General features: G+C 54.1%; 1 protein-coding gene and 1 pseudogene across 2 annotated transcripts in view; one reads left to right on the top strand and one right to left on the bottom strand.

The window, feature by feature from the left end:
• Positions 1-14,523, bottom strand: part of LOC128930662 (putative bifunctional dTTP/UTP pyrophosphatase/methyltransferase protein) — a 45,777-nt gene that overhangs the window by 5,927 nt on the left and 25,327 nt on the right. Inside the window, exons 9-12 of one of the 2 annotated variants that reach the window (XM_078363528.1) lie at positions 10,357-10,541; positions 7,884-8,016; positions 6,979-7,122; positions 2,153-2,275 (exon numbers count right to left, since the gene is read on the bottom strand). In XM_078363528.1, the coding sequence (XP_078219654.1) occupies positions 2,153-2,275; positions 6,979-7,122; positions 7,884-8,016; positions 10,357-10,541 (585 nt within the window). The remainder of the gene's footprint in view (positions 1-2,152; positions 2,276-6,978; positions 7,123-7,883; positions 8,017-10,356; positions 10,542-14,523) is intronic. The other variant, XM_078363529.1, reaches the window with a different exon arrangement.
• LOC144581156 (uncharacterized) lies at positions 171-2,942 on the top strand (annotated as a pseudogene).

The raw sequence follows: 14,523 nt of genomic DNA, 5'->3' as shown, positions 1-14,523 counted from the left end.
CCTGGCTGGCTGAGATGAACATTTCACTCAGCAGACTTTGGGGTGTTTTTATTGAGACAGACGCTCACTCCTTCGCCGAGGCTGCATTGTATGGGCCGGGTCACAGGTCTCTGCAGCCTCAAACTCCCGGGCTGAAGCCATTCTCCCACCGTGGCCCCCTGCCTGTGGGGATGAGAGGTGTCTATTGGCCTACTTTACTTTTAAACTTTTTTAATTTTCAATTTTTGAGATGGTGTTTCGCTCTTGTCGCCCAAGCTGGAGTGCAGTGGCGCGATCTCGGCTCACCGCAGCCTCTGCTTCCTGGGTTCAAGCGATTCTCCTGCCTCAGCCTCCTGACTGTCTGTGTGTGTGTATCTGTGTCTGTGTCTCTGTGTATGAGTGTGTGTCTGTGTCTCTGTGTATGTGTGTGTGTATGTGTATATGTGTGTGTGCCTGTATATGTGTATGTGTGTGTATGTGTATATGTGTATGTGTGTGTATGTGTATATGTGTATGTGTGTGTCTCTGTATATGTGTATGTGTCTGTGTATATGTGTGTATGTGTATGTGTGTGTCTGTGTATATGTGTCTCTGTGTGTGTGTATATCTGTGTGTCTGTATGTGTATGTGTATCCCTCTTGTTGCCCAGGCTGGACTGCAATGGCACGATCTCAGCTCACCGCAGCCTCTGCCTCCTGGGTTCAAGCGATTCTCCTGCCTCAGCCTCCTGACTGTCTGTGTGTGTGTATCTGTGTCTGTGTCTCTGTGTATGAGTGTGTGTCTGTGTATATGTGTATGTGTGTGTGTCTGTGTATATGTGTGTGTGTGTGTCTGTGTATATGTGTATGTGTGTCTGTGTATATGTGTATGTGTGTGTGTATGTGTATGTGTGTCTGTGTATATGTGTCTCTGTGTGTGTGTATATGTGTGTCTGTATGTGTATGTGTATCCCTCTTGTTGCCCAGGCTGGACTGCAATGGCACGATCTCAGCTCACCGCAGCCTCTGCCTCCTGGGTTCAAGCGATTCTCCTGCCTCAGCCTGCTGTCTGTGTGTATGTATCTGTGTCTGTGTCTCTGTGTATGAGTGTGTCTGTGTATATGTGTATATGTGTCTCTGTGTGTGTGTATATCTGTGTGTCTGTATGTGTATGTGTATCCCTCTTGTTGCCCAGGCTGGAGTGCAATGGCGTCATCTCGGCTCACCGCAGCCTCTGCCTCCTGGGTTCAAGCAATTCTCCTGCCTCAGCCTCCTGTCTATGTGTGTGTATCTGTGTCTGTGTCTCTGTGTATGAGTGTGTGTCTGTGTATATGTGTATGTGTGTGTGTATGTGTATACGTGTATGTGTGTGTCTGTGTATATGTGTGTGTGTATGTGTATATGTGTATGTGTGTGTCTGTGTATATGTGTATGTGTGTGTGTATGTGTATATGTGTATGTGTGTGTGTATGTGTATATGTGTATGTGTGTGTGTCTGTGTATGTGTGTGTGTATGTGTATATGTGTATGTGTGTGTGTATGTGTATATGTGTATGTGTGTGTGTCTGTGTATGTGTGTGTGTATGTGTATATGTGTATGTGTGTGTGTATGTGTATATGTGTATGAGTGTGTGTCTGTGTATATGTGTATGTGTGTGTATGTGTATACGTGTATGTGTGTGTGTCTGTGTATATGTGTGTGTATGTGTATATGTGTATGTGTGTGTCTGTGTATATGTGTATGTGTGTGTGTATGTGTATATGTGTATGTGTGTGTGTATGTGTATATGTGTATGTGTGTGTGTCTGTGTATATGTGTATGTGTGTGTGTATGTGTGTCTGTATGTGTATGTGTATCCCTCTTATTGCCCAGGCTGGAGTGCAATGGCATGATCTCCGCTCACCGCAGCCTCTGCCTCCTGGGTGCAAGCGATTCTCCTGCCTCTGCCTCCTGAGTAGCTGGGATTACAGGCACCCAACCGCACGTCTGGCTAATTTTGTATTTTTAGTAGAGACGGGGTTTCACCATGTTGGCCAGGTTGGTCTCGAACTCCTGACCTCAGGTGATCCTCCTGCCTTGGCCTCCCAAAGTGCTGGGACTACAGGCGTGAGCCACCGTGTCCGGCCACCTGTGGAAACTTGAACCAAAGACACAACGTGCGAACGAAAACGTGAACCTGACGAGTGTTGCTCACCTGGCTTGCAGCTCTGGGCGACCCTGCTGAGTATCTCGTGAACTCTGTCATCCGGCCAGTCATGGATGATCTGGCACAGGATGTACAGGTCTGCGGGGGGGAGGCGGTCCCGGAAAAAGTCACCTGGTTTAAAGGCAAAAGGTAACACGTCCGTCAGGTATGGGAGAAGTGGTCCTCCATTTTTTTTTTAGACAGAGTCTCACTCTGTCGCAGAGGCTGGAGTGCAGGCCACAATCTCAGCTCACTGCAACCTCCGCCTCCCAGGTTCAAGTGATTCTCCTGCCTCAGCCTCCCGAGTAGCTGTGATTACAGCCGTGCAGCAGCACACCCGGCTAACGTTTTTATTTTTAGTAGAGACGGGGTTTCACCATGTTGACCAGGCTGGTCTCGAACTCTGGACCTCGTGATCACCAGCCTTGGCCTCACAAAGTGCTGAGATGACAGGTGTGACCCACGAAGCCATCCTGCCATGACAGATGCTGGGACGGCCACCCGCGTCCTAAATCAGGCAGGGAGAAGAGATGGGCGTGGGTGTGAATGGGTGTGCCCGAGGTATATCCCCGTGGGGACTTGAACGCAGCACCGTGAAGAGCTGGTTAGTGATGTCCCACCCGTGTGATTTGATTCCGGCAGGGAAAGGATCAGCCGCGGTGGCTCACCCCTGTAACCTCGGCACTTTGGGAGCCTGAGGTGGGTGGACAGTCTGAGGTCGGGTGTTCCAGACCAGCCTGGGCAACATGGCGAAACCCCACATCTAATCGCTACTAAAAATACAAGTTAGCCGGGCGTGCTGGCGGGTACCTGTAATTCTAGCTGCTTGGGCAGCTGAGGCCGAACAGTCGCTCGAACCTGGGAGGGGGAGGTTGAAGGGAGCCGAGATTGCACCACTGCCCTCCAGCCTGGCTGACCAAAAAAAATTTTAAAAAAAGGCAGGAAATTCAGGGGTGTGATCCGGGCAAGGCAGGCAGAGTCAGCATGAAGCAGAGTCTCCGTCTGCCAGGGGGGAGTCAGGTCTTCGCTGGCAATTCCCCGATTCAGGCGCCCGGGGAGGGTTGGGTGCAGGGGGTGTACGTAGCTACACACCGCTCGGTAATTGTGGAAATAAGATGGTCTGCTGTAGGGCAGTGAACGGTCTCCCCTTAAAACATACATTCAAGGCTGGGCGCGGTGGCTCAGGCCTGTAATCCTGGCACTTTGGGAGGCCGAGGCGGGTGGATCACATGTGCTGAGGAGTTCGACATCAGCCTGGCCAACGCGGTGAAACCCCGTCTCTACTAAAAAAGCAAAACTTTGCTGGGTGTGGCGGCGTGTGCTGTCGTCCCAGCTACTAGGGAGGCTGAGGCAGGAGGACCACGTGCACCCGGGAAGTGGAGGTTGCCCTGAGCTGAGACAGTGGCACCGCACTCCAGCCTGGGCGACTGAGGGAGACACCGTCTCAAACTCAAAAAGGAAACAAAACAAAATAGCTGGGTGCAGTGGATCATGCCTGTCATCCCCGTACATTCAGAGGCCGAGCTGAGCGGATCACCTGAGGTCAGGAGTTTGAGACCAGCCTGGCCAACGTGGTGAAACCCCGACTACCTACTAAAAATACAAAAAACCCATCTATCTACTAAAAATACAAAAATTACCCGGGTGTGGTGTGGGCGCCTGTAATCCCAGCTACTCGGGAGGCTGAGGCAGGAGAATCGCTCAAACCCGGGACGTGGAGGCTGCAGTGAGCTGAGATCACACCACTTTACTTAAGCATGGCTGACAGAGCAAGACTCAAAAAGTAAAATAAACTTTAGCATTTCTGTTTCTCCTGCAGACGAGCTGTAGGGCGACTGTGGCGTGTGTGTGGACGTTTTGAGATGGAGTCTCTCTGTGTCACCGGGCTGCAGTGGCTCGATTATCGGCTCACTGCAACCTCCACCTCAGCGATTCTCCTGCATCAGCCTCCTGAGTAGCTGGGATTACAGGCACCTGCCACCACATCTGGCTAATTTTTGTATTTTTAGTAGAGACAGGGTTTCACCATGTTGACCAGGACGGTCTCGATCTCTTGACCTTGTGATCCTCCTGCCTCAGTCTCCCAAAGTGCTGGGTTTAGTGATGTGAGCCACGGTGCCCGGCCAATTGTGTTTCTTTAAAAACTAGAAAGGTACCCAGAAACCTTGGGGGGAAGAGGGGCATGGAGGTGCCCAGCGCCTCTGCCCGCAGGCCTGGCCGACGTCGGATGCCGCCGAGTCACGGCTCGGGAGGCATCTCCTCTCAATCCGTGCAGGCACCTGTGGCTGCCACCTCTCTCAGTCTAACCTGGGGCCGCCCTGTTGCAGCTCTTGAGTGGTCTCCTTCTGTGGCCTCGGTGCCATGGACGCCCGTGGTCACGGAGGTCAGCCGTTCCCCATCTCCACTCCCCACTGACTACCTGCACCCAGGACAGCTTCACACAGCCGCCCACCTGGTGGTTCTTTTGTATTTATTATTATTATTTTCTTCTTTATTTGAGATGGAGTTTTGCTCTTGTTGCCCAGGCTGGAGTGCACTGGTCTGATCTCAGCTGACTGCTACCTCCGCCTCCCTCCTGGGTTCAAGTGATTCTCTGCCTCAGCCTCCTGAGTAGCTGGGATTTCAGGCACCAGCCGCTAAGCCTGGCTGATTTCTTTCTATTTTTTTTTTTTGAGACGGGGTTTCGCTCTTGTTACCCAGGCCGGAGTGTAATGGCACGATCTCGGCTCACCGCAACCTCCGCCTCCTGGGTTCAGGCAATTCTCCTGCCTCAGCCTCCTGAGTAGCTGGGATTACAGGCACGTGCCACCACGTCCAGCTAATTTTTGTATTTTTAGTAGAGACAGCGTTTCACCTTGTTGACCAGGATGGTCTCGATCTCTAGACCTCCTGGTCCACCCGCCTCGGCCTCCCAAAGTGCTGGGATGACAGGCGTGAGCCACCACATCCGGCGTATTTACCATTACTATTATTGTTTTATTTATTTATTTTTTCCGAGGTGGAGTTTCGCTCATTGCCCAGGCTGGAGTGCACTGGCCTGATCTCGGCTCACTGAGACCTCCACCTACCTCCTGGGTTCAAGTGATTCTTCTGCCTGAGTCTCCCGAATAGCTGGGATTACAGGCATCAGCCACCACACCAGGCTAAGTTTTTTGTATTTTTTTTTTTTAAGATGGGGTTTCACCATGTTGGTCAGGCTGGTCTCGAACACCCGACCTCAGGTGATCTGCCCACCTTGGCCTCCAAAGTGCTGGGATTACAGGCATCAGCCACTGTGCCCAGCCGAGTTTTTGTATTTTTACTAGAGATGGGGTTTCTCCATGTTGGTCGGGTTGGATTCGATCTCTCCACCTCTGGTGATCCACCCACCTCGGCCTCCCAAAGTGCTGGGATTACAGGCATAAGCCACCGCGCCTGGCCACGTCTACCTGGTTAGAGATGCCCTCGTGTCTCTGTGTACCCACACACACACACACACACACACACAGGCATACCCAGGGACGCAGACACACGGGCATCGCACATATAGCCACACAGATGCACCGACGCACATACAGTCACAGACACACATGCATCACACGCCACAAACAGGTACCCACAGACATGCACGGACACGCAGAGACGCACCCACACACAGGTACACACACACACACACGCAGCAGTCACATACACACAGACACCCACAGCCACACACCATGCACGCAGAGGGAGACACACAGACATGCACTCATACACCCGCAGAGACACACACACACACACACACCCTCTCAGAAACATACACAACCACACACCACAGAGAACTGCACACACACACACACGCACACACACAGACGGTCTCATGCACAGACACACATGGAAGAACATAACAGACACACATGCATACACAAACACCCACACGGCCATACACAAACACAGAAAGCCACACAGACACACACACGCAACAGTCACATACGCACAGACATCCACAGCCACACACCATGCACACAGAGGCAGACCCACAGACATGCACATATATACCCGCAGAGACACACGCACACATACATACATACCCTCAGATACATACACAACCACACACCACACAGAACTGCACACACACACACACACACACACACACACGGTCTCATGCACAGACACGCATGGAAGAACATACCAGACACACATGCACACACAAACACCCACATGGACATACACAAACACAAAAACCCACACAGACACACACACACCCGCAGCAGTCACATATGCACAGACACCCACGACACACACCATGCACATAGATGCAGACACACACACACACACACACAGAGACGGTCTCATGCACAGACACGCATGGAAGAACATACCAGACACACATGCACACACAAACACCCACACAGACATACACAAACACAGAAACCCACACAGACACAAAAACAGGCACACACACACCCGCAGCAGTCACATATGCAGAGACCCACGACACACACCATGCACATAGATGCAGACACACACACAGACACACACACACCCGCAGAGACGCACGCACCTATACACCCTCACAGACACATACACAACCACCACACACCACAGACATGCCATGCACAGACACATGTGCAGACGCAGACACAGAGAGTCTCACGCACAGACACACAAGGTCACACCACACAGAGACACATATACACCACACACAAGGACATAGCACACAGAGACACACAAGCACAGCACAGTCAGCTATGCACACAGACACCCAGAGACACATACTGTGGAAAAGCACACACAGAAACACGCATGCACGCACGCCGCCCCGCGTGCTTTCTGGAAGGCGGTGAGGCAGCAGGGCAAACGCGAGGAAGCCTCACCGGCAGCGAATTGGACCTGAGCCGCCTGCGGCCCGGCGGGTTGGAAGTGTGCGGCCAGCTCGATGGTTTCGGGGAGGTCGAACACGGTCACCTGCAGATGCGGGTTCTCCCGGACCAGCTCTTGGGCCAGCGCGCCCGTGCAGCCTGTGGGGAAGCAAATGCCTGCTGTGCGGCCGGGTCGTCCTGGCGCCGACGGAACCCTGACCACCCTCCAAAGCTCAACCGAGTAGAAGTAACGTTCACGCGATGGCCGGTGCCACAGCAGCCATTCGGGGCCACGTGTGGGGACACAGACTTGGAGGGAAATCCTTCCAGCCCGGGGTGGGGGTCTGTACTCCTCCCTTCTCCTTCCTGCCATGGGGATGCAGACACCACGGCCGGGGACAGTGGCTCACGCCTGTCATCCCAGCACTTTGGGAGGCCGAGGCGGGTGGATCACCAGGTCAAGACATCGAGACCAGCCTGCCCAAAAATTAGCCAGTTGTGGTGGCAGGTGCCTGTAATCCCAGCTACTTGGGAGGCTGACGCAGGAGAATCGCTTGAACCCGGGAGGTGGAGGTTGCAGTGAGCTGAGATCAGACCATCACACTCCAGCTTGGGCGACAGAGCAAGACTCAACCTCTGCCTCCTGGGTTCAGGCCATTCTCCTGCCTCAGCCTCCTGAGTTGCTGAGACTGTAGGCGCACGCCACCATGCCCGGCTAATTTTTGTATTTTTAGTAGAGACAGGGTTTCTCCATGTTGGCCAGGCTGGTCTCGAACTCCTGACCTCAGATGATCCGCCCGCCTTGGCCTCCCAAAGTGCTGGGATTACAGGCGTGAGCCACTGCGCCCGGTTAATGCCTGCAGCTTAATACAGACAAAGTCACGGGTGGAGTGGTGGCAGGGCAGGGGGGTTGTACCCACCTCCCACGTCGCAGGCGGAGGAGAAGCCAGACAGGTCGAAGGCGGTGGCTATGTACCGCGCATTCAGCTTGGACAGGCCATGCATGGTTTGCATGAACCACAGCCGCGTCTCGGGGCTCTGGTAGAGCACGTCCTGGAACACAGCGGGAGCTCAGGGGCGCACGGGCCGGGGGCTCGCCCGGCCTGTCCCCAGGCAGAAAACACACAGGCCCTGGCGCCTGCGCTACAGAGGGGGCTTCATGGCACAGCTGCGTGGGGCACCCATGTCTGTGCCAAGGCTGGGGACAGAGGACCCCCAAATCGGAGGTGATCTCCTTGGAATCACTGGGTCCACACACGGCATGATCTGCAAGCATCCGAGTTTCCCAGACAAGGAGGCTTTTCACCCTGGAAGCTCCGGGTCACCCACGGACATCTCAGCGTGGAAAACCGGGGAGAGGGAAGCAGAGGGGGGGTCCTCCCGGACAGAGAATATGGTCCTCTTAGCTGCCCCAGGTCTCATGGTGGTACCCACCCCGGCCACAGAGGAACCCAGGTCAGTCCTGGTCAGGGCTGCGCTCACCACTCCCACCCTGGATGTGCCTTGTCCCCCCCGGGCAAGGAAGCCCTGCCCAGCCTGCTCCTGAGCCTGGCTCCCAGGGGACAGACCCTCCACCCTGGCTCCCCAAATCCCTCGGGGCCTCCCCGGCTCTCCTCTTGGCGGGCGGCAGCGACAGAGTCACGGCATCCTCCTCGAGGCCCAGGCTGCCTGCTCACTCCGGCTCGGGGACCCTGTCTGCGCCTCTCGGCTTCTCTCTCCACCGCTGGCTTCTGTCTCTGTGTCACTCTGTCTCCCTTCGTCTCTGTTCTCCTTCTATCTCACCATCTCCTTCTGTCTCTTCCTGCCTCTATCTCTGTCCCTCCAAGCCTCCTTGTCTATCTCCCTATCTCTGTCTCCCTCTGTGTCTCTGTCTCGCTGTCTCTGTTCTCTATCGCACCATCTCCTTCTGTCTCTTCCTGCCTCTATCTCTGTCTCCCTCTGTTTGTCTCTGTCTCGCTGTCTCTGTTCTCTATCGCACCATCTCCTTCTGTCTCTTCCTGCATCTATCTCTGTCCCTCCAAGCCTCCTTGTCTGTCTCCCTATCTCTGTCTCCCTGTGTCTCTGTCTCGCTCTGTTCTCTATCTCTCCGTCTCCTTCTGTCTCTCTCTTCCTCTATCTCTGTCCCTCCAAGCCTCCTTGTCTGTCTCCCTATCTCTGTCTCCCTCTGTGTGTCTCTGTCTCGCTGTCTCTGTTCTCTATCTCTCCGTCTCCTTCTGTCTCTCTCTTCCTCTATCTCTGTCCCTCCAAGCCTCCCTGTCTGTCTCCCTCTGTGAGTCTGTGTGTCCCTCTGTGCGTCTCTGTCTCCCTCTCTGTTCTCTTTCTATCACTCCATCTCCTTCTGTCTCTCTCTCTGCCTCTATCTCTGTCTCTCCAAGCCTCCCTGTCTCTGCCTCCCTGTCTCAGTCTCTCTGTGTTCTTGACAGAGACACAGAAACAGAGAGACAAGAGTATCTCCAGCCTGTGTGGAGATGAATGGGATCTTGGCTCACTGCAGCCTCCGCCTCCCGGGTTCAAACGATTCTCCCACCTCAGCCTCCCGAGTAGGTGGAATGACAGGCCCGCCACCAAGCCCGGCTAATTTTGTGCATTTTTGGTAGAGATGGGGTTTCCCCATGTTGGCCAGGCTGGTCTCGAACTCCTGACCTCAGGTGATCATCCCACCTTGGCCTCCCAAGCTGGCTGGGATGACCGGCTCATGCCACCAAGCCCGTCCTCATCTTTCATTGTTTTTATAGAGATGGGGTTTCACTGTGTTGGCCAGGCTGGTCTCAAACTCCTGGGCTGAAACCATCCTCCCAACTTCGTCTCAAAAAGTGCAGGGATTCCAGGTGTGAGTTCCGACGTACGGCCTCCAAACCCCTTTCTGGGAGGAAATTCTGGTTTCTTATTTTTTTTTTTCAGATGAAGTTTTGCTGTTGTGTCCCAGACTGAAGTACAATGTCGCAATCTCAGCTTACTACGACCTCCGCCTCCCGGGTTCAAGCGATTCTCCTGCCTCGGCCTCCTGAGTCGCTGGAATTACAGGCGCCCACCACCACACCCAGCTGATTTTTTGTATTTTTATCAGACGGTTTCACTATGTTGGTCAGGCTGGTCTTGAACTCCCGACCTCGTGATCCACCCACCTCGGCCCCTCCCCAAGTGCTGGGACGACAGGCGTGAGCCACCGCGCCCGGCCAGTGGCAGTTCTGTTTGCAGCTGCTGCGGGGTAACAGTGGACGATAGCTACGGTGGGCCTTTCCAGAGGTGACTGAAGACACAGCCACAGCACCAAGGCTTTGGGATGTGCCGGCCTGGAGACCGACTGATCCAGGCGCCCACGCTGCCCTGTGCGCCAACGTGCCTTAGCAGGACGCACGCCAGGCGGAAAGGCTCCGCGGCGGCTCCCCCTACCTGGAACACATCTTCCGCCTTCTTCCCCTGCACCCGGTGGTGCTGGTTTCTTCCCTCTCGGACGGCGAACTCCAGGTGCGTAAAGAGGTTCCAGGTGACCTCACTGCTGTACATGATGAAGCCATGAAGAGACCAGTCACCATCCGACGTCAGGTAGAGGTTTGCCGCCTCTGTGTTACTGTAACCTGAAGAAACAGGATGCTCACGTGACCTCAGAACAAGGAAACCCAAGGAGGCCGGCTGCGGTGGTTCATGCGGTCACCCAGCACTTCGGGACGCCGAGGCGGGCGCATCACGAGGTCGGGAGTTCGAGACCAGCCTGACCAACATGGAGAAACCCCATGTCCACTAAAAGTAACAAAAATTAGCCAGGCGTGGTGGTGGGCACCTGACATACCAGCTACTCAGGAGGCTGAGGCAGGAGGATCACTTGAACCCGGGAGGTAGAGGTTGCAGAGAGTGGAGGTCCTGCCACTGCACTCCAGGCTGGGTGACAGACCAAGACTCTATCTAAAGAGGCCAGGCGCGGTGGCTCATGCCTGTCAACCCAGCACACTGGGAGGTCGACATGGGCAGATCACGAGGTCGGGAGTTCGAGACCAGCCTGACCAACATGGGGAAACCCTGTCTCTACTAAAAATAGAGGCGTGGTGGTGGGCACCTGTAATCCCAGCTACTCGGGAAGCTGAGGCAGGAGAATCGCTCGAACCCCGGAGGGGGAGGTTGCAGTGAGCCTAGATCGTGCCACTGCACTCCAGCCTGGGGGACAGAGCCAGACTCCTTTAAAAAAAAGAGGCCAGGCATGGTGGCTCATACCTGTAGTCCCATCACTTTGGGAGGCCGACGTGGGTGGAACATGAGGTCAGGAGTTTGACAGCAGCCTGGCCAAGATGTTTTCCCATCTCTACTAAAAATAACAAAAATTAGGCAGCTGGGGCGGCGCACACCTGTAGCCCCAGCTGCTTGGGAGGCTGAGGCAGGAGAATCGCTTGGATGCAGGAGGTGAAGGTTGCAGTGAGCTGAGATTGTCCCAGTGCACTCCAGCCTGGGCGACAGAGTGAGACTCCATCTAAACAATAAATAAATAAATCTTCTAGGTTACATCCTAGGGGTTCTGTTGCCCTGGAGAGCCCCGAGTGATACAGGGAAGTTCTTCCTTCCACCCACTTCATGCCCAGGTCAGCTGTCCGCAGACGCAGCCCGCAAGCTCCCTGCCAGGACGCCCCCTCCCACAGAACGAGAGGCTGGAAGGCGGAGGACCTGTCAGTGGACACCCATACGTGTAAACAGAAGGCCTGGCACCTCTCTGGTTCTGCTGTGTCAGAAGCGGCCCTGGGTTCACGTTGGTCATGAAAGGTGACCGTTCCTGACACCTACTGTGGAGCAGGCAGCCCGTGCAGACGACAGCTGCTCCTAGACGTCAAGTGCACAAAGCCCTTCTCCATATTCATCATGATTTCCTTCCCTCCTTCCTTTCTTCCCTCCCTCCCTTCCTTCTCTCTCTCCTTCCCTCCCTCCCTCCCTCCCTTCACTCTCTCTTTTCTGACAGTGTTTTGCTCTTGTTGCCCAGGCTGGAGTGCAGTGGCACGATCTCGGCTCACTGCAACCTTCCCCTCCTGCATTCAGGTGATTCTCCTGCCTCAGCCTCCCAAGAACCTGGGACTACAGGCACGCGCCACCACACCTGGGTAATTTCGTATTTTTAGTAGAGACGGAGTTACACCACGTTGCTCAGGCTGGTCTCAATCTCCTGATCTCAGGTGATCCACCCACCTTGGCCTCTGAAAGTGCGGGGGATTACAGGCATGAGCCACCATGAATTTTAGTACAGGAGAATGGCACTGAACTCCTCTAGCTGGGAAGACGTTCTGCCTCCTATGCTCCGAACTCTTAACGATATAGTCACGTGTCTCTGCGGCAAGGACGCAGCCTCTGGGGCCTCGACTTGAGCATGCTTTGTGTCCTAATCTGCTCAGGCGTCGTCTGTCCTCCTGCCCTTCCCAAGCTACTCAAGGACTTGGCCATGGGCTCTCTGTTCTAGCATCGTGCTGAAGAGTTCTGTTTGATTCACAAAACACATCATCCATCCACCCATCCATCCACTTATCCATCCATTCCCCACCCATCCATCTGTTCACCCACCCTCCCGATCACCCACCTACTCATTCACTCATCCATCCACTCACCCACCCATCCATCCAGCCATCTACCCACTCACCCACTCATCCCCCACCATCCCAATCAGCCACCGGGTCATTCACTCATTCATCCACTCACCCACCCATACATCTACCCATCCACTCACTCATCCATACATTCCCCCACCTAACTACCCATCCACCAATCCACTGATATTGATGGATATCCCTCTCATCCATCCATCTATCCATCCATTCACCCACCCTCCCAATCATGCACCTAGTCATTCACTCATCCATCCATTCACCCACCCATCTATCCACCCATCTACATACCCACTCATCCATCCATCCAACTACCCACCCATTCATCCAACCATCTACCCACTCACCCACTCATCCATACATTCCCCCACCCAACTACCCATCCACCGACCCACTGATACATGTATTCATCCAGCTTCTCATCCATCCATCCATCTATCCATCCATCCATCCATCCATCCATCCATCCATCCAGCCATCCAGCCATTCACCCACCCTCCCAGTCACACAGCTAGTCATTGACTCATCCATCCATTCACATACCCATCCATCCACCCATCTACACGCCCACTCATCCATCCATCCAACCGCCCACCCATTCATCCATCCATCCACTCACCTAACTCATCCATCTATCCATCCACCCATCCTTCCAACCATCCATCCATCCATTCACCCACCTTCCCAATCACGCACCTAGTCATTCACTCATGCATCCATTCACCCAGCCACCCACCCACCCACCCACCTACATGCCCACTCATCCACCCATCCAACCGCTCACCCATTCATCCATCCATCAACACACCTAACTCATCCATCCACCCATTCATTGATTCACTGATCCACCCATCCACCCACTCATCCATCCATTCCCTCACCCAACTATCCATCCACTGACCCACTGATACATGTTCATCAACCCTACCATCTATCCATCCATCCATCCAATTATGCACCCTCCCACCCATCCACCCATCCATCCACCCATCCAATAATCCACCCATCCATCCTCACATCCACCCCATCCATCATCCACCCAATCACCCACCTACTCATCCATCCACCCAACCACTGATTCACTGATCCATCCATCCATGTATCATCCACCCGTCCACACCCATCCATCCACCCACTTATTCATCCATTCCCTCATGCAACTACCCATCCACCGATCCACTGATACATCCATCCATCCACCCACCCATCCATCCATTCACCCACCCTCCCAATCACCCATCCATCCATCCACACATCCATGCATTCATTCATCCAATCCCCTCACCCAACAACCCATCCACCGATCTGCTGATACATCTATTCATACACCCTCCCATCCATCCATCCATCCGTCCATCCATCCACCCATCCAATTTTGCACCCTCTCATCCATCCATCCACCCATCCACCCACTCATCCATTACCTCACGCAACTACCCATCCACCCTCCCATCCATCCATCCACCCACCCACTCATCCATCCATTCCCTCACGCAACTACCCATCCACCGATCTGCTGATACATCCACTCATCCACCCTCCCATCCATCCATCCACCCACCCTCCCAATCACCCATCCATCCATCCACCCATCCACCTACTCATTGATCCATTCCCTCACGCAACTACCCACCCACTCATCCACGAATACATATATTCATCCACCCTCCCATCCATCCATCCATCCATCCATCCACCCACCCACCCATGCAATTATGCACCCTCCCACCTATCCATCCATCAATCCATCCACCCATCCACGCACACACTCATCCATCCATTCCCTCATGCAACTAGCTATCCACCAATCCACTGATATATGTATTCATCCACCCTCCCATCCATCCATCCATCCATCCATCCATCCATCCATCCATCCACCCACCCATGCAATTATGCACCCTCCCACCTATCCATCCATCAATCCATCCACCCATCCACGCACACACTCATCCATCCATTCCCTCATGCAACTAGCTATCCA

Source organism: Callithrix jacchus, chromosome X, assembly GCF_049354715.1.
Source record: "Callithrix jacchus isolate 240 chromosome X, calJac240_pri, whole genome shotgun sequence".
Taxonomy (NCBI): domain Eukaryota; kingdom Metazoa; phylum Chordata; class Mammalia; order Primates; family Cebidae; genus Callithrix; species Callithrix jacchus.
Note: the sequence above shows the minus strand (reverse complement) of the source record. Positions and strands in the feature narration are given on the sequence as shown.